This window comes from Rhincodon typus, unplaced genomic scaffold (genome assembly GCF_021869965.1).
Source record: "Rhincodon typus isolate 14 unplaced genomic scaffold, sRhiTyp1.1 hic_rhity00001821, whole genome shotgun sequence".
In the NCBI taxonomy this organism is placed as follows: Eukaryota; Metazoa; Chordata; class Chondrichthyes; order Orectolobiformes; family Rhincodontidae; genus Rhincodon; species Rhincodon typus.
The window spans coordinates 4,731-25,000 of record NW_025967459.1 but is presented as its reverse complement, the minus strand read 5'-3'; the positions used below and the strand labels follow the sequence as shown (position 1 = coordinate 25,000).

The following is a 20,270-nucleotide window of genomic DNA, read 5'->3' as shown; positions in this document are numbered from 1 at the left end:
ATCTTATCAGAACCAGTAATAGTAACTCTAGGCATAGGCCTTTATGAAGACATGTCTCTGGCTAGGTGGCTAGATAGTATACTATCTAACTTGTCTGAGCTATCATTGGCTAACTTCTGGAAAATTCCTTTAAATAGGAGAGACAAACTTGTTGGTAAAAAACTGAAGTAATTCTTTGTCAACTATAATTGCTATTCTCACAGGTACCATCACTTACAGTAGAACTCCTGTTTTTTTTTAAGAAGTCTTACTTCCTTAATTCATCACTCCAGTATGGGAAGCTCTGTCATCTGGCATCCTCAATACTTCCAATGTTCCAAAGAATCTGCAGTGCTTTTGCATTTTTCTATGCAGCAAGGAAGATTTTCAGGCAATTGACTAACACAAAGACAGTACCTCTCATTTAATTTCTGTAAAGTGGTGTAGGAGTATAGAAGAGAATGGTTTAGAAACTCCCAGGTTGATCCTGACAAGCAATCTCCTGTAGTCCAGCAAATTCTCCAGTCTGACAAAGGCCCTGTTTCAAGGCTGGTGGATTAGGGAGGTACAACCTTTTAATATCAATCATCTTGATTTGGCTACACAGGATATTTAAAGCTTGTAGATAATATGAGACTTAGAAGTGGAATAAACAATAAGGAGGACAGTGCTAGCAGGACATAGACTGGTGAAAATGGGCAAATGCATGTCAGATGAATTTAGCGGGGAAGTGTGAGGTGAAGCATTTTGATAGACTCTGAAGAGACAGGACAAGTTTAATGGTACAGTTTTAAAGGGTTGCAGGGATAGAGAGACGTGGTGGTTTGAGTACATAGATCTTTGAAGGTGGCAGGGCAGTTACAGATGAGTACATGGAATTCTTGGTTTTTGTTAAGAGGAATCGTGTATAACTGAAGAAATTTTGTTAATCTTTAATAAAACGGATCTCCTCTGATTTTCCCCTAACATAAGGCTGGAGGTTTGCTAATGAAAGCACACTGTTCAGTAGCATTTGCAACTCCTCAGACACTGAAGCAGTTCTTGCTGTAGTGTTTCGAGGCCTGGACAGCATTCAGGCACAGGCCACTAACTGGTAAGTAACATATATACCACAAGTGCCAGAAAATTACACAAGTTGGAAGAATTGTAAACTATGAGGAGGATAGTGTAGACCTTGAGAAGGATGTAGATAATTTGATGGAGGGGCAGATGGGTATCAGACAAGTGTCTATGCCAAGAAGTGTGAAGTCATGCATTTTGGTAGTGAGAACATTAAAATTGTACCCCCTATTGTATATTGTCTTTCAAAGGGGCTGCAGAAGCAGAGTGGCCTTGGGGTATATGTGCACAGATCATTGGAAGTGGCAAGATAGGTAAAGACAGTAGTTGTTGAAGTAAACAGTGTCCTCAGCTTCATTAGTACAATCATAGAGTACAAGAGCAAGGAGATAATATTGAACTTTTTGTGTATGACACATGTTAGACCTCAGCTAAAGCATGATATACAGTTCTGGGTGCCAAGTTATAGGAAGGATATGACTGCATTGGAGAGTGTGCAGAAATGCTTTCCGAGAATGGCTCCAGAGCTGAGGAACTTACGTTATGAGAATAAATTAAAGAAGTTGGGATTGTTCTCTTTAGGCAGAAGAAGGCTGAGAGGAGCTCTGATAGAGGTTTTTCAAATCTGAGCAGGTTGTAGTTGATAGGGAGAAACTGTTCTTCTCATAACAGAAAAAGAACAAGAGAAAATAAATTTAAAGTGATCTGCAAAAGGAGCAAAGGTGATGTGAGGAACAGTGTGTGGACACAGGTTCAATTAAAGCATTCAAGAGGGCATGGAATGATTATTTGGATAAAACTAATATGCGAGGGTATGGGAAAAGACAGGAGATTGGCACTTGGTAATGATGCTAATTTAACAAGCTGGTGCAAGCACAGTGGGCTGAATGATCTCTTGCATTGTAAAACTTCTATGAAGTGCTATCTCCGCCATGACGTTCAGTACTAGTATCTTTGCTGAATTCTCCATCATCATCATGTACATTACCATTGGCCAGATTTGGCAAGACATGGATTAACTGTGGCTGCATGAATAGGTCAGAGGTTAGAAATTTTGAGCCCGTCCTGTGGAGATCTCCCTAAACCCCAACCACCCCCACCTCCACCCTGCCTGATATGATAGTGGGGGAGGGGGTTCAGTCATTGTAATGCCATTGTCAAGGGGCAGTGGTTAGATTGTGTCTCACTGGAAATGGTCATTGTCTGGCATGAGCCTTACTTGTCAGCCCAAGTCTGAATATTGTCCGGGTCTCCTCTTGGGATATTCCAAAGGGTAGGCTGGGCCTTCCACCTGCACCTTGTCTGCCACTCTCATCCGTGTGGGAGTTCAAGCTGAGAAGGGTGCACCTTGTCTCTGGGTAGTACATACTTGGCATGTCTGAGTCCTCTGGCCACAAATGACCCCAGGGTTGCCTGATCAAAACTCCAAGGCCAATGGGCTCCACGATAGGGAAGGATCCCTCATCTCAACTCCGGACCTCAGTTGTGATATCGGAGTCTGCCTTTCACAAACTTCACTGGGACTCCCTGGCAGAAGGGAGTCTCCCTTGACTTGACTGAGGAATGCTCCCATTAGACTTGGAGACATGGCTGTTTGGTTGATGTATTTCTTGTGTAGCTGCTGGCACATGGTGCAGGAGAGAGATTGCCATAATGTGGTGACGTGCAGCAACATGCACCCACCCACCCCCGCCCGATGTTAGCTGATCGAAGGGGTGCTCAGGTTGCTTACCTGGAGACTCTGCTGACTGGTGTTCAAGATGGAGAGCACGTCATGAGCTGGAGTTGCCACGTAATCACTCTGATGCTTATGTTGCGAATTGTAGCCATCTTGTTTCTATCTGGTGGGTGGGAGAATGGGAAATTGTGTATTAATAAGGCGCGGTCATAGTGAGAAGTTAATATATCTAATGTACACAAATAGTCCTTTGCTGCTCACTAGTGAGAATCTCATTTTGCTGTTCAGTATTGGTTGGAAAATTAGATGTCTTGCTCTCGGCATCAAGAAGCCTCTTGTTGGCCATCTCACCTATTTTTCCCAACTTTCTTGCCAATGTCCATGTTGTTCACTCCCTGGGAAGATTTTGCCCTGTAATTCAATCATAGCAATGAATAATGTATTTCATCCAGCTGTACATTTTCGCACAACATTAGCCTTGGCTCAACTCTAATTTGATATCAGCAAGCAAGCTTTCCTCCAGGACCTAAAATTACAATGCAGGTGAAATGTCCTGTGCAACACTGAGGTGGTGCCATCGAAACTGAGACCCAGTCTGCTTGCCCACATTTCTTGGCACTTTTCAAAGAAGAGAAGGGGAGTTGAACAGGGTCCTGGTGAACATTATCCCTTAACCAGGGATAGCAAAACAGATTCAACTACTCATTCCTTTTTGCAGTTCTGGGGACAGCTGTTTATAAATTGATTCCTGAAAGGTAGAAGTGACTACACTTAAAAGCTAATTACCAGTAAATCTTTAAACAACTTGGGACATTCCCAGGATGTGAAAGGCACAATTTCATATATCAGAAAACATTTTATTCCTTCTGGAGTACAGCTCACATGGTGATTCTTTATGTGTGTACCCAGACATTGAGCCTCAGTGATGGGAGTCTAGGGATTACATATTGGCAGTTAGGTTGTCTGGGTTTGGTCCTGAAATAATGAGTTTAAATCCTCCAATGGCAGTTTGTAAAACCGAATACTAATTCACAAAAAAAAAGCTATCTACAGAAAGTGTCCTTGAAGAAAATGTATTATCCTTGCCCAATCTCACTTGTGTGTGAATTATCTATGGTAGAGCAGGTCAGAATTTAGCTCGCTGAGTGAAGACTGGTTTATTCGTGGAGACATCCAATCAATCTCATTCCTCCAGTCTGTCATAGAATAGAATTCCTCCAGTGTGGAAGCAGGCCATTCTGCCCCTCAGAAGAGCATCCCACCCAGATACATCACCCACTCGCCCCCGCCTCAATCCACATAACCCCACAACTTTAGTCCATCTAACCTGCATATCCCTGGGCACTATGGGCAATTTAGCATGACCAGTCCATCTAACCTGCACTTCTTTGGACTGTGGGAGGAAACTGGAGTACTCAGGAAACCCACACAGTTACCCGAGGGTGGCACCGAACCTGGGTCCCTGGCGCTGTGAGGCAGCAGTGCTAACCACTGTGCCATTCCTCAGTAACCCAGCAAATTTATTGCCCTCTAGTGACCATTTAATTTCTTTTGAAATCAATGACCATTTCTGCTTCAACTCCTCTAAAAGTCGGAGTACTCCAGGTCAATACCCCGAGTTCAAAAAAAAAATCATTCTAATCCCATCTGCATTTTTTTCATCCAACACCATAAATCTGTGCCCCTACTCTTTGTGCCATCAGCTGATGGGATAGATTTTCCCTGGTTTTCTTTTATCTAAGCCTACTTTGTACATCTGTCATATTTCTCCTACTCCAAAGGGAACAATCGTAGCTTCTTCAACTTAACGTTATACCGGGGGTTCTGCTATAATGTGATAGATGCGTTCATGTGAAATGATGTGTTATAGAAAATCATGCTATAGAAATAACAGGGCCTATTGGAAAAAGGGGGTTGGGGCAGACCAACAAAAAAAAATCACTCAAAAATCTCTCAAAAGGATAGCACAGTTTGAACAAATGTTTAATTCACATGCAGTATGAAATAACAGTAAATTTATCACCTTCTCTTGACAATTTTTTAAGGTGACTTAATGGGGGAGGAGGGTCTGAGGGTTGTTGTTGTCATCGTCATCACCACCACCACCTTCACCTTCAGGTGCAGTTTTGTTTGCAGTGAAAAATAGTTAATCCAGAAGTGGGTGCTGTGGTTCATTGTCTTATGACTGTTTCTTGGGGGTTGGCTTAAAAAAGACATCCAGTTTTTGCTGCTTTGCCCTTTTTCTTTGTTCATGAAGAAGCAGTTCATAGGTTGCCAAATTAGATCTTATTCCACAAACTGCTACCCTGCTGCATTCTGCATTGTAATCATTGTCCTCTAATCATTGCAACTGCTTCTCAATTTCCCTCAGGATAGAAAACAAAATAAGTAGAAAGCTCTCGTGGTGCTTCATCTTCTTCACCTCCAGCTTCAACTTTCCCCTCAGTGACAAGTTGTTGTCGATCAGTGGCAGAGAGGTCTTCACAGTGAGACTCGTGCAGCTCTTCAACATCCTCATTCTCCACTTCTTTGCAAGATCAACACGATGTTCCTTGATTCTTGGGAGCTCTGACAGATCAAAGCTTTTTAAATCTTGAAAAAAATCTGGGTAAAGCTTCCACCAAACTGCACGCAAGCAGTCTTTACTGTCATCTCCCCAGACCTCCACGATAATGTCAATTGCATTCTTGATGTTAAAGCTCTTCCAAAATTGAAGAATGCTGTCCTTATCACCCTCAGTGATTACAATCATCCTCTTAAATGTGCACCTTAAATAATAAGCTTTAAAAGCTGCTATTGCATCTTGGTCCAGGGATTGAAGGAGAGAGATTGTATTTGGAGACAGGAACAGCATGGATGGCTTGGTGCATTATCCAGGATGGGGAGAATCTTGAAATTCACATTTTTTTCCTGCAATACTGTCTGAAAACATCTTCAAAAACATCTTAATAAGGTCAGAAAAAAATTTGCCCAGTCATCCAACCTCTTTTGCTTGACGTAAAGTAGACGCCTGGAGTAGACTTAAGGTAAACTTGCAAGGCTTGTGGGTTGGCAGAGTGGTACACCACCAAAGGCTTAAGCTTTTAAGTCTCCACTGGCATTGGTACCCAGCAGCACAGTCATGCGATCCTTTGCAACCTTAAATCCTGGAGAGTGTGCTCCATTCATAGAAATGCAGATTCTTGATGACATTCACTTCCAGTATAAACCGGTCTCATTCTAATTGAAAATTTGATCTAAGTTGTAGCCTTCTTTGTCAGTGAATTTTTTTACTATGGGATGAAATGCTCGCATGCTCCTCGTCTGTGCTGGCAGCTTCGCCACATAACTTTACATTATGAAAAGCATAGCATTAAAGGCAAGTACATTTGCTGGATTTTCAGCTTGTTTTGTCAAATCTTCATAAAATGACAAGGCTTTCTCTTTTATGGTGAGAAGGGTGGTCTCAGATCACTTCTTTGTTTGTTCTTCTAGCCACACACTTAGAAGCTGCTCCATCTCCTCAAGTTCCTTTGTCCATGACCTCAGATTTGCTAGCATTCAGACTTGTTCCAGCAATACAGCTTGCTTTAATCTTTTCTGCATTGTCTCGAATGATGGGTAAGGTAGACTCCTTCATTCCTGTTGCACGAGCAATATCACAAGTTCTCTCATTCCGCTCGAAACAACACTTTACAACATTTAGCTTCTCTTCCAGCGTTATAGCCTTTTACATACACCACACAGAATTTTTATCACCAGAATGCTTCTTGTTATCATTCTTGCCACTTTGACCTTTCATTTTGTGGGTAACTCAGCAGAATTGTACAGTATCTCTCACAGAAAACATGAGGATCCTTGATGCCAGTGCGGGGACTCTTTTGGCACATGCTCAGAACAAAACCCACAAACCAATCATGTGATGTCGACATTGGAACCATGTTATAGCCAACACAGAGTTCACGTTTTACAAATACTGTTCTCCTATTCGTCAGCCAATTCGCGTTGCCGGAACACGTGTTATAGGAAAAACCCCTGTAGTTAAAATGTCTCCAGCTCTAAAAACTGCCTGGTAAATGTCCTGCACACCCTTTCAAGGATTGAGCAGCTCAGTGGCACCGTGGTTAGTACAGCTGCCTCCAGTGCCAGGGACCTGGGTTCGTTTCCAGCCTTGGGCTTGTGTCTGTCTGGAGTTTGCATATTGTACACATGTCTGCATGGGTTTTCACCGGGTCCTCTAGTTTCCTCCCACAGTCCGCAAGTTAAGTGAATTAAGAGTCATACAGCATAGAAGCAGGCCCTTTGGCCCAACTCATCCATGCTGAGCAGGTTTCCTTGACTCTGAACTAGTCTCGTTTGGCTGCAGTTAGTCTATATCCCTCTAAACCTTTCCCATCAGTGTACCTGTCCAAATGTCTTTTAAATGACGTAATTGTACCCTGTGCGTGATCAAGATAAATGAAGGCCAAGCAGTACACATTGTCTACATGGACTTTAGCAGAGCCTTCGACAAGATATTGGTAGACTAGCTAGCAAGGTTAGATCATGTGGGATCCAGGAAGAGCCAACGGGATCCAAAGTTGGCTTGACTGTGGGAGACAGAAGGTGTTGTTGGTAGAGGGTTGTTTTTCAGACTGGTGGCCTGTGCCCAGCATTATGCTGCAAGGATCAGTACTGGGTCCACAGTGGTTCGTCATTTTTATACAAACAATTTGAATGAGAATATAGGAGGCAAGGCCACTATGTTTGCGGATGACACCAAAATTGTTGGTATGGTGGACGGTGAAGAAGGTTATCTGAGATGCTAAATTGCCCCGCAGTATCCAGGGATGTACATTCTCAGTGGATTAGCCTTGGTAAATGCAGGTATAGGGTGGGCCCGGGTGGAATGCTGTTTGGAGAGTCGATGCAAACTCAGTGGGCTGAACGGACTCTTTCCATACTGCAGGGAATCTCTCCTAAAGTCCAATTGAAGCTGGTGTTAGGGGTTATTTGTCACTTCAGAAAATGAATAAATAGAACTGATAATCAGCTTAGCTCCTACAGCACACAGCAACTTGAAAGTGATTATTTTTTTAAAGAAATCATTAATGGGATGTGAACATCACAGTACTGGCTATGCCAGTATTCATTGCCCATCCCTTAATTGCCTTGAGGTGCCTTTGTGAACCGCTTCAGTCCATTTGGTGTTGGTTGAGTGAATGATTTATGGAGAGAAACATGCTTCTGCTGCTCTTGTCCTTCTGATGGTAATGGTCATGGCTTTGGGAAAGTGTTAAGAAGCCTTGGTGAATTTCAGAAATGCATCTTCTAGATGGCACACACTGCTAATACTGTATCCATTAGTGGAGTGAATGTGGTGCCAATCAAGTGGGCTGCTGTGTCCTGGATAGTGTCAAACTTCTTGTGTACTGTTGGAGCTGCACTCATCCAGACTTGTGCGTTATAGATGGTGGATAGGCTTTGGGTCAGGGGGCAGTTTTACAGCCAGTGGTGAGGAAACCCACCAAAGGGAAAGCATAATTACCAGACTCACTTCTAGATTCCTAGCTTTTGATCTGTTCTTGTAAACATAGTATTTTATGGCTAGGCCAATTCAGTTTCTGAAAATTGGTAACCTCCAGGATGATGTGTAAGATCAGTGGTGGCAATACCATTAATGCCAACAGGCAATGATTATGATTCTCTTTTGTTGAAGATGGTCATTTACATGACTCTTGTATGACATGAATGTTGCTGGCCACTTATCAACCCAAGCCCACCTATTGTCCAGGTCTTGCTGCATTTGGATAAGGATTGCTTCAGTATCTGAGGAATCATGAATGGTGCTGACTATTATGCTGCCACCTTCAGCAGGAGGTTTCCTTGCCCATTTTTCCAGGACATACCCAGGAATGGTTTGCTTGGGACATATAGAATCATACCATATGACTATGTCAGGCCACTGCTTGGTGTTAGTAAGGAGAACTTTGTAGGGTCGTAACAAGCTCTTTGCTTGCCATTGTCATTTCTGGTGTCTTGGTCAATGTCAGGTGGTCCATCTGGTTTCATTCCTTAGACATTTTTGTGGTTTACTATAACTGAAGCCTGACTTGGTAAGGACAGATTTCTGTCCATAACAGGCATTAGCTTGTTGATACTCAGCATATTTCTGAATTGTTAGTTCATAGTCACCGAAATCATTTTCACTTGGTCTACTATTAATTTAAATTAAAACACTAAAAATGTGGTCTCCAAATTGGTATTAAATATATGGATTATTCTAGGATGATAGGAACACTTCCTTTGCTGTGGATCAATACTGCAGCGTTACTTCTCCCAGGAGATGCTGAAGTCAGCTAATATTAACTTCTCATTGTAATCCAGGAAATAAGCCAAAGAAATGAATTCTATATGTTAGCTTGACTGAGATAACACAGAACAAGAGGCCTATATTTAGTTTGAAATCAATTTATTGTCATAAAAACTTATGTTTGTCATGCATTAATTACAGTCTCCAGTATTAATACATTTCAGTTTACATTTTTTTAAAAAAAGAAACTTGCATATGTTCTTCTCTTAGAGTGAACATGGGGTGGAAGGAATGAAAATTATATACAGTATTACTCTCCAACTTGACAGTGATCTTTCCCTTATTGAACCAGATTGCCAGCCACTCCCTGGAGCAGGGGTGTTAGATGGCCTTAAAATGGTACAGCATTTTGTTTTAGCCAGAGAGTGGGTCAGCAATCTCTACATTTAACCAGCAGCACTCAAAAATAACTTTACATTAGACTGAAACAAAACACATGGCTTAAACCAATAATGAAAAGTTGGGAATAGCTGTGATATTTCTAGCCACCAAACAGGTTACAGGCTGCCCCTTCACTTGAGTCTGATTTAAGGCAAAACATTCCCCCAATAACTGTACAGACACTAAGCAAGCTTGGCATGTGTCATGGGATTTAATAGTGAATTATATAGTACAAAAATTCTCATGTATTTCATAACATTCTCTTCACTTCACTGCACCACCAACCAAACATCCTGTCATTGATGCCACGTAGTGGTGCACACGCCTGAGTCCAGTTTTAAGAATGCTTCTGATTATAGTCTTATGGTCAGCATTATATCTGAACTACGTGATGCAAGAATGTTTCACAGGTTCCAGAGGAAATTTGCAGGACGAGCAGTGACAGTGGTCTTTAGACGTACAGCTCATGTCCCTCAAGTGAAAGTTTAGTCTGTACAGTTTTTCCCAGTCTGTGGCTCACTGTAATAAAAAGAATGAACTGCCCTCCACGACACTCAAAATGGAAAAATACAATGTGATCAGTAATGTGACAAATAGTCCAAGACCACTTCAACCCCTGCAATAACAGGAAACAGTACCGCAGCAGTTTATTGACAAGCCTGTTGATAAATCATCATCTCATTACTAAACCTAACCCTTCCAAGTGTTACACAAACCACATTACCAGAGCATCAAATCTAGTACCAAGAATCTGCCTGTGAACTCCTTTTCCAGCCCAAATCCAATGCACCATTCATGGTTCCAGCATTTACAACTGATTCTTTGGCTTTTTTAAAAAAAAAAAACTTTGGTAGAAACTCTCAGCTTCGCGCCTCTTCCCATCTCCCATCCTCTTCCAAATAGTCAATCATCCCAGTACTAATTTTGACAAGAAGCTCAAGATGAGAAAGGCCAGTTGATTCTCAAGGCCTTTGGTGATAAATTCTCAATACTGTTGCAATTTATGAAAATCCAACCGAGAATAGGAAGAAGACACACCAGACCATAAGTTTGTTCGTTCACATCAGGTTTACAAACTGCCTGTACAATCCATAAATAGCATTCTCCCCATTTTAATCACTGATACTTGTTTCAATAGTGCATACCTTCAGTAACTTTGCTCTTGCTATAAAAGGATGCTATTCTAAAAAAAAATAATTTTATAGTGTCAACTGACAATTGCACAAATTGCCCACTTGCAACACCATTTGGGGTTTCCTAGATTCTATGAAAGAGAGGAGGAAGGGTACTCATGAAAGTTGAGGGCAGGGCTGGGGGTGTTCAGAAGAGGGATTTCTGCTTCATTGTCACTTTAGCATCAATAATAAAAATACTCTTACTGTAATCTCCATTCATAGTACTTACAAAGGGAGTGCTGGGAAAAGGACTTCTCACAAAGGGACATCACTCAACATTAAGAGAATGCAAAACTGCCAGCAACAAAGTCACTAAAATGACAATAATCCACCTGTTCACACAAGATGACTACACCTGGCTATTGTGCCAGGCCCAAACACTCATTAGTGCAGTTGAAGCACTCAACTCTGCACCACCCAGGAGAAAGCAGTCCATTAATTGTACAAACTACAAACATGGAGGTCATTGGCATCCCATCCACCATTTTAGATATCAATCTACAGAATGCACTGCAGCACATTGTCAAACCCCCAGCTTCCACCATTTAGGATAAGTGAAACAGTTGCATGGTAACACTCCATGATCCCCTCTAAGCCATTCGCCATCCTGAGTTGGTTATATGTCATTGTTTATTAACAGTGCTGGCAAAATACATTCACCTTATACCATACAACAGTTCAAGCAGATGGCTCCCAAGGACAGGGGTATAAATGTTGGCCGTGTCAGCAATATCCACACCCTGAGCTTAAGAAAAAAATTGGCAGATTGCTGCTGCTAACGAGAGATCCTTCACTGTCTGCACCACAGTCTAGCATTTGGGTTGTGTTAATTTTACTGTCTGATTCAAAGGTAGATCAAGATCTTTTTCAGAGAGCTGTGACTGTTATTGTAAAACACATGGGTCGATGGAAGGGTTGAGGTCAAAAGTACTATAGGTGCATCATAAACCACAATATTATTCTAGTTCAGAAACTGACTACTTTTCCACATTGATGTCTCCTGCTTAGTCAGTAGTGTAGCTTCAAAAATTTTTCTTTCAAATTATTTATTTTACATGAAATAGCTCGCATTACTGTCACCATAAAGGCAGACATTCTAGGAATCTGCCTCTCCATGCAATTTGTACTTAGCTTGTCAAAGCTTTTGAAGTGCTGCAGTGTGTCACAACAAAAGGTCTCACATTTACTTCCCCACAAAGGCAACTACTGAACACAAGCAGTACCACTGTAGGCACTTTCAAAAAATAAAAGGTCACCAAAGCCTAGAGGAGATTCATTACTGAATCGGACATTTCCTGTTTTAATGCACAGAAAGAGGCCATTTAGCTGATGTGCATGCTGGCTCCCCATGGATTAAGCTAGTCAACACTGCCCATAAATTTAATCCCCTGGGGCTGTAAGCTTGTTTCCAATTGCCCACCCCATTTCTTTTTGGAATTACTGTTTCTACTTCCACTACTCCAGTGGGCTGAGCTCTAGGTTATCTTCTCACTAATTACCCTCTGATGATAATCTGCTGATACCCTATTTCCTCAATTTCCCCAAAGGATCCAGAATGAAGCTTAAATTTCTTCAGTCTGGATCTGCAAAAATGTATTCAAATTCTATTTCTTTTTTTTATATGTCAAGCTAGAGGGGGCCTGAGAAATAACATGGTCTTACAGAAATTAAAAATCCTCATGCTCACATTAAGATTGAGCACTTTAAATCATACCCTTTAAATAAAACCAGTGCATTAATCTGTTTATCACATACCCAAAAACAGAGATTACTTGGACATACAAAGTTGCAACAGCATAGAAAGAACTGGTGTGTATTTTGTGTTTGAGTGGAGAAAAGGTGTACAGTAGTGTCCCAGGGATCAGTGTGAGCCTTGCCACTTTTGATATTGTTGACCTGGACAGGAGTATACAAGGCATCACTTCAAACTCAAAAATATTGAGCAGGGAGAAGGATCATAAATTCTTGAAATTCTGTATGTGTTATGATTCAATTTAATGCAAAGAACTGTGACGTATGTGTTTTGGAAGGAAGAATGAGGAGAAGCAATGCAAGTTCAATGTGCAATTTTAAAAGGGGTACAAGAACAGGGAGAATTGAGGGTTTTAACAAAAATCTTTGAAGGTGACAGATAAAGAGGGAACACTTAAAATAGCTTAAGGAATCTCTGGCTTCACACAGGCACAAGGAAGTCATGCTAAACCTTTACAAAATACTAGTTAGGACTCCACTGGAGTTTTGCCCATTTCTAGGCTCCACACTTTAGAAGATGTCAAAATATTGGAGAGGGCGTAGAGGAGATTTACTAGAATGATACCATGGAGGAAGGACTACAACATGTGAATTGAGTAGGGAATCCTGGTCTGTGCTCAAAAGCAGACAAAGTTAAGCAGACTTTTAACAGATGTTCAAAACCATGTGGGATTTTAAAAGTAGAAAGGGAGAACTGTTTCCTCTGGAAGAAAGGTCAGTAAGCAGTGGACAAGATTTTAAATAAATTTCCAAAATAATCAGTGGGAAGCTGAGAAGAATTCCTTTCCACATATAGATATGATCATTTATAATATACTACCTGCAAGGGTGGTGGAAGCAGATTCAATGGTGACCTCAAAACAAAATTGTATAAATATTTTTAAGGAAAAGAAAAGACTTGTACGAATATGGGGAAAGAGCAAACTAATTGTATAACTTAAAGTGCCAGCACAAGCATAATGACCTCCTTTGCTGTAAGATTTTATGATTTGTTTCATTAAATAATATGGTTGAAAAATGGCAAAGTGACTATCCCATTTCTCCCCTACTCCCCCCACCAAAAATCTAGAGACTGCATTTTACAGCTACTTAATTACTTCTGTAGAGTTTGGAACATCCTGAGATTGTGAAAAAGTGCTCTATAAATCCCTTCCTTAAGCCACGGAGTGCTGTAAGTTGATACTGCTCAATAGTTCAGTATCTTTTCATAAAGCATGTTCGTAGTTTTTAATTCTTAACCAGGGCTAGGAATTCTCCCCCTCCTCTGCCCCCTACCCCACTCCACCTTTCTTCCAGATCTCGATGCCGAATAGGTTGCTAGCTTTATCAAAACTGACTTTTTGAAGTCAAATAAAAATTGCAACACCATTTTCTTCCAGCTTTCAGAGTGATACATATGGTAGATAGTAAATTACACTCAACTTGAACAGATCAAAAGATACCAGGCAATTTCATCTGGAATATGATCCTTCCATTGTTGATGAAATAGCAAATTGGATTGCAATTCTTGTCCTCTCAAAATTCCAGTGGGTTAATACAAGGATAAAATAAACACCAACTTTAGGCATCTCCCAGTCTGGGTCACAATTAATAGACCTATTTGTCATGATTCATAGTGATTAGCAAAACCTACTTTTCATAGTTTTCCTATCCCAAACAAAACGACAGAACAGCCTAGCTAGTGAGAAAAACAGAAGTTGCTGGTGTTTCTGAGTTTTCTCTCCATCGATCAGTTACTCCCCTCATCTCCCCCTATGCCAAATTCTGCATAAATACAAACCTTTTCCTAGCTACATCAGTTCTGAAGAGGGCCACAGTACTTGAAACGTTAACTCTGCTTTCGCTCCATAGATGCTGCCAGACCAGCTGAGTTTTTCCAGCAATCTCTATTGTTTTTGATTCCGATTTCCAGCATCCGCAGGTTTTTTTTTTGTTAAGCCCAGCTAGCATCATTATTTAACAAGTTATAAATACCAAGCATAATGGGAGGTTGCTCATTCATTCCAGACTGGGTCACAAAAAACCCCAAAAAAGACGTGTGACATGTATTCATACACAAACAAAACTGAATTCAGCATATTGCATAGAGATAACCTAACAAGTACATGCAGAGTACTAAGGATCTTACTTATGGTGAGTGTGTTTCACAAACATCCACCTGACCAACGGATGTTTTCATTTTGTACCAAAAATGACAGTAACGATGCATCAAAAACCCACATGAACTCTTAGACATGGTACCACCTAGCAACTGACGCACTGAAAATATTAATAGAACTTCAACGAATGCTGTAATGAATGGAAATACTTTTTTTTTTTTACACACACACACACACACACACAGTCTACGTACTTAATGGGAATACTCTATGTATATAGCAGATGTGAATGGGAATATTCTGTGCACGCATAAACTGTAGTGAACAAGAATATTCCACATGTAGGGTCTATGTAGTGAGTGGGAATACTCTGAACATATGGTTGATGTAGTGAATGGCAATATACTGCACACGATAGTCAATGCAGTGAATAGGAATACTCTGCATGTACATGGTTGATGCAGTAAATGAGAATACTGTGTAGGCATGCATTTGACATGTATGTAGAGTATTCCTAATCACTAATGATTGATGTAGGGAAATGGCAATGCTGTGTATGAACACAGCCTGTGTAGTAAATGAAATACTTCATACACGTGTAGTGAATGGGAATGTTCTGCGCACACATGGCACGTAGAGAATGGCAATTACAAAGTAAATGTAATGAATGGCAATATTGTGTATGAATGTGGACTATGCAGTAAAATGAAATACCTGGCATGCACATGGATAAGTAATGAATGGGAATGCTGTATGTATACATCATATGTAGTGAATGGGAAAACTCAGCAGGCATCTGATTTGAGGTGAAGGGAAATATATCACAGGGGAAAATTACTGGTCGGTACCAGACTACTTTAAAAGTTGGGAGACCAATGATGATAGAAATCCCATTATTCAGGGAGATTGCAGAAGCTTTGATTGTCCTTTTTACAGCAGAGAAGTGTAACCAGAGATTTCATGTAGACATTCAAAAATATGAAGAAAGCTTTGATAAGAGTAAGTAAATTATACTGCAGCACAAGCAAAAATGATGGCAACAACATATAGATTTAAGATAACTGGCAAAGGAAGCAAGGCAAAGTAAATTTTGTTTTATGCAGTGAATTATGATCTGGAACTCATTGCGTGAAAGACAGTGGCTGAAGCAGATTCAATACTAACTTTCAAGAGGAATTTGGATGTATTGGATAAAATTGTAAGGCTGTGGGGAAAGGTAGGTGAGGGTCTAATTGGCTAACTCTTCCAAGGAGCTGGTACAGACATAATGTACCACATGGCTCCTCTAATTCTGTAAAATTCTGGAGATGTTGTAAAACACAATCACAACTGATGTTTAAACACAAGAAGGTTGCCCAACCATAGTACTTGTAATCTGATGCAAATACCAATCACAAACATGCTGTTACGATGCTATGTGCTTGCTTATTTTGCATTTGGTCTTTCATTCCAACACATTTCAAGGCAAGTCAGGTCCTGTGGTGACAGATAACACCAGTCTTTTCAAAAAAAAGTAGAAATCATTTCAACGAGATCTGTAAAATAAAATATCCATAAAGTTTTGATTCTTGCCAGAAATGATCTGGTTTCTAAAAGGAAAAAAAACTGAAAAGGTTTAGGTTGGGCAATTCCTTTCCAGAATTATTTTGCTGTCCACCTACATTAAGACACCACTGAGTGGTTGGTCACACAGCTTTAGACCAACTCTAATATTTCCACATGGGAACATCCAGCTAGCAAATCTGGAAAGAAAATGCTGTCAGATTTTATCTTGACATTAGATTCTTTTTATCTAAATGCAATTAATGGCATTTAATTTAATGGCAATTTCTTTGCTGCCCTGCCCTGTCCCCTTCCATATTCTTCCCTCCCCACAAGGCAGTAACTGTTGCTGGGTTACCTGGGTGCCGTATTTAAGTGGGTAGCCTTCAGTAAATGTAAGGAAAGAACATAATCTCCCACAACCAAGATGAATTTGACGTCATTGGTAGATTTACTTGAAAGGGGGGTTATTGGTACCAAGTTACTCAGCCCAGCTCAATTTTACAACCTAACAGCTCTCCAGCCGAGATGAACTAGCTCAACAGAAAACTACAAAATAAATCTAAGATTATCCTGCCAGCAGCAAACCAGCTCAATCAGTATACTGTCAGTAGATTCAAATAAAATAATTGTAAAAGTAGCAGTGAACTTTTCAATCTTATTCTTGGACCTGTGTTGTGAGAATCCAGATCTATTCTTTATCACCTTTCTTGCACTCAATCATTTAAAAGCTTCAACACCTTAGATTTTAAAAAAAACTAAGTCACTGATGCTCTGTTTCACCCTTCAAAATAGAAGCTTAAAGTCTTAGGTGACTCCAATTGAGAAGGGTTTGTCAGATCAAAACATATGAGAATTCCAAACCTCCAATCAGTCAACATTCTGTAGGCTTTATTTCCATGAGGAACATTTAAAATGTTGAAAACCAATAGAATGAAGAAAATTAACAGTCCCTTCCCCAACTGATCATGACCATACTTCTAGTCCCAGCTCCCAAAAACAAAGAAAACTGCTAATAATCACACTGGGAAGGTTGCCAATTAAGAAGTCTTCCAATGGCAAAGACAAAAATTCCAAATTAAATCACAACGACCTTTAATAGGACTAAGTGGAAGGAAAGCATTCATTTTCTCTGGGTCCACCTCAACTATCCCCACTGAACTAACTGGGAAACTTTCAGATAAACCACAAACTCCAGCACCCTGTCCCAATACTGGGTCTCATTATATGCCAAAGCATCCATATTTACACAAGTAGAGCGATTTGACTTTACAAGTGAAACACAACACTTCATTGATCCAAGAATGAGGATTTCTACAAAGAGTAATGTGATCTAATTTTGTTGAAGATGTATGCAGCCAGAGTTTTAAGAAAGGCAATTAATATATCGCTTTGAATATTGCAGATGAGGAGTATATGGAGCAGCATGTAAACAGCACATAGGCGGCTGGGTCATCAACAATCCCGACTCAACTTAGTGCTGTCTCCCCGTTTGGGTGGAGCTGGAGGTGGTCCACGCCGTAACGTTGCATAGCCTGAGATGTTGCCAGATGCATATGCGCCAGTAGATTCCTGGTCAAAAAGCAACTCAGGAGGAGGGGGAGGAAGCACCATGTCATCCATGGTGGTGATGGTGTCTGCTTTGGATTGACGTGCAGAGGTTACCGAGCTATGTCGGGTGAAAGACTTTCTTTGCAGAGTCCTATTGAGGTCAGCCAGAAAATGAGGCTGTACAGACAAGGCTGGTTTTGGAGACACTGGTACTGGATTGATGGGAGGAGCTTGGTGTTCTGTAGGCTCTCCTTGTGTCAAGCGGGTGCTGTCACTCCTTTTGGGAAGTACTGGTGGTGGCGCCTTCTTCACAGATGATTTGGACCAGGTTTGCGGCTGAGGGTTTACCACAGCTACTTTAGGTGGAACAGCATTGGAGAAACCACCAGGAGCTGCCATCTCCATTGGAGGAGGGGGTAGAAGATCTAAATCTGGAGGTGGGGGTGGGAAGTCTGAATCCGAAGGCGGCGAGGGAAACTCGGACACAGGCTCCTTTGAAGCAGTTGGAACTCCTGGCCCTTTACCTGGCTGCACTCCTGGTGGGAACATCAAATTTACTGCAGCCAAATTTAACTTGCCAGGCTTCGAGGGAGCAGGCGGTGAAGCTGTGGCATCTGGTGCTGGAGAGGCTAAGGAAACTGTTGGTTGTTCAAACTTGTTGCATAGGGGCTCCACAGGATTTCTGGACTCCTTCATATCTGCACAACTGGATCCTTTTATGCTGGAATGCCTCTGGGGTGTGGGAGGTGGCTTCTTGGCACTGGGGCTGGATGTTTTTTTCGGTTTTTTGACCGAAGCGGATTTGATTGGAGTGGGAGGAGGAGTGGGGGCAGGTGGGGGAGGTTGGGGTAAACTGCTTTCAGGAGGTGGAGGAGGAAACTCAGGTGATGGGAGGGAACTAGGCTGCCATTTGGGTTTTGCTTTCACAGCTGGGGGTGACATGGGAGCTGGAAGGGAGGTTGCTGGCGTCTTTGCAGGTGGAGGTGGTGGTGGTGGAGGCTGGAACTGGCTAATGGACTGTTTCACAATGGATACTGTAGGTGGAGGAGGAATGGGCACTTGGTCTGTAGCTTCACCCAGTTGCTTTGGTGCAGGTAGGTGAGGGGATGAAGGAAGAGAGGGTGGTGGCAGTGGCATCGGCATCTGTGCAACTGAGAACTTGGGTGGTTTTGCTGATGTTGGGGGAGGGGTTGGGGGAGGGGGTGGTGTTGGAAGGGGTTCCATCTGAACAACACTAGACACTGCTGGTTTAGGAGCTGTTTGAGGTGGATGATTTACAGAGGTGCTGAATGGAGCTGCTATCTTTTTAGGGACAATGGCCTGCAATACAGCTGGCAGAGGGGGAGGTGGTGGTGGTGGAGGAGGTGGAGGAGGAGGAACCAACAGCTGCGCAACGGCCGGAATGTTTTGCTGTTGTAATTTCTGTGGTGGAGGTGGTGGGGTGAAGGCAGGAAGTATGGGGGAAGGACTGGATGGTTCTGGTTTCAATGCAGCTACAGCAGGGATTGTTTGAATGGGTGGTGGGGGTGGAGGAGTCAAGGGAACTGGCAGAGGAACACACTGCCCATCACTTTCAACTAGCAACTGTGGCTTCAGCAGCTGCGAGGGCGGGGCTGGTGGGATAGCCTGCTGCCCCATAGTGGGCAGATTAACAAAGGAATGTGTGACTGGCTGTTTGCTTGCCTGTTGTCTGCTAATGGTGCTGTATTTGTTAAAGGGAGCAGCAGGAGGGGGTGGGGGTGGTGGTGGGGGTGGGGGAGGAGGAGAGGGCTGTGGTGCTACATGAGGCACACTGATCCTAGTCTGAGGGGTAGTTGGTGCTATTGAAGAAGAGTATGATCTTACTGAGTCCGTCCTGATCTGTAGAGAGACAGCAAACATAAAAAGGTTACCAGAATTCTCCAGAGTAAATCAGTTCACGACATCACCTTTTCACCAACTTGATTGAGATAAACTAGAGGTTATCAAAATTGGAATACAATCCTAACAAAAGGAAGATCACTCTACCCTTCCACTTTCTTAACTTCTAATACTGGTCAGATTAAACGTAGAGAAATCATTCTCCTTCACGGCATCGGTTAACAAAAGCAATGGGCCTCTCAGTCATAGAATGCAGTGATGACCATTTATAATTTTTTTTTGTCTTGAGCTAGCTGATCCCATCTAGTGCAGGGGCTAAAGGTACTACAACTGGTTTGCAATGACCTTGAAACGTAGTAGATAAAAGCTCGGGCTTCTTTTGCTAATTTGCATCAATGATGACAGACAAAAGAACGCACATCTGTATGTCTTAAGTAAAGGCAGCTTCACCTCAGGTTAACTGAATGATGTTGGAGTTCAGTCTGTTGACATTCACTGCTCAGTGCGCATGAAAAGTGGTCATTGGATGAGCAACCAGAGGGTAGCAGATGTTCAGAACTCTAAGTTAGATGGGATTTGGAAAAATTAAATTTTCATGTGTATAATGATTAAGCTCTGGTCTGTTGACACAGAAATCTGTACTCAAAACCTGCTGCACTCCTGTAGGCTTTGAAGGTAGAATGCTAGAACAAAGATCAGTTAGGACAAATTTCTAGGAAAGTGTTCAGTTTAGTAGTAAGTGTAAACAATGTACAGCCTTTCAGATAAAGAATTTGTCAATGTCACACAACAAAATGAACCCTAATCTCCATTATGATAGGCTGCACAGCACTCCTTCAGAACAATAACTTACTAGTGCTCAC

At 41.7% G+C, this 20,270-nt stretch overlaps 1 protein-coding gene across 1 annotated transcript; it reads right to left on the bottom strand.

The window, feature by feature from the left end:
- Nucleotides 1-9,129: 9,129 nt before the first annotated feature.
- Nucleotides 9,130-19,428, bottom strand: LOC109916294 (ras-associated and pleckstrin homology domains-containing protein 1-like). The gene has a single exon (XM_048592799.1). It carries the CDS (start codon nt 19,426-19,428, stop codon nt 17,452-17,454), a length of 1,977 nt encoding a protein of 658 aa, XP_048448756.1. The 3' UTR covers nt 9,130-17,451.
- Nucleotides 19,429-20,270: the final 842 nt, after the last annotated feature.

Bases quoted from the DNA above. Each gene is read 5' to 3' on its own strand.
- LOC109916294 (XM_048592799.1), bottom strand. From the start codon at position 19,428: ATGTTTGCTGTCTCTCTACAGATCAGGACGGACTCAGTAAGATCATAC.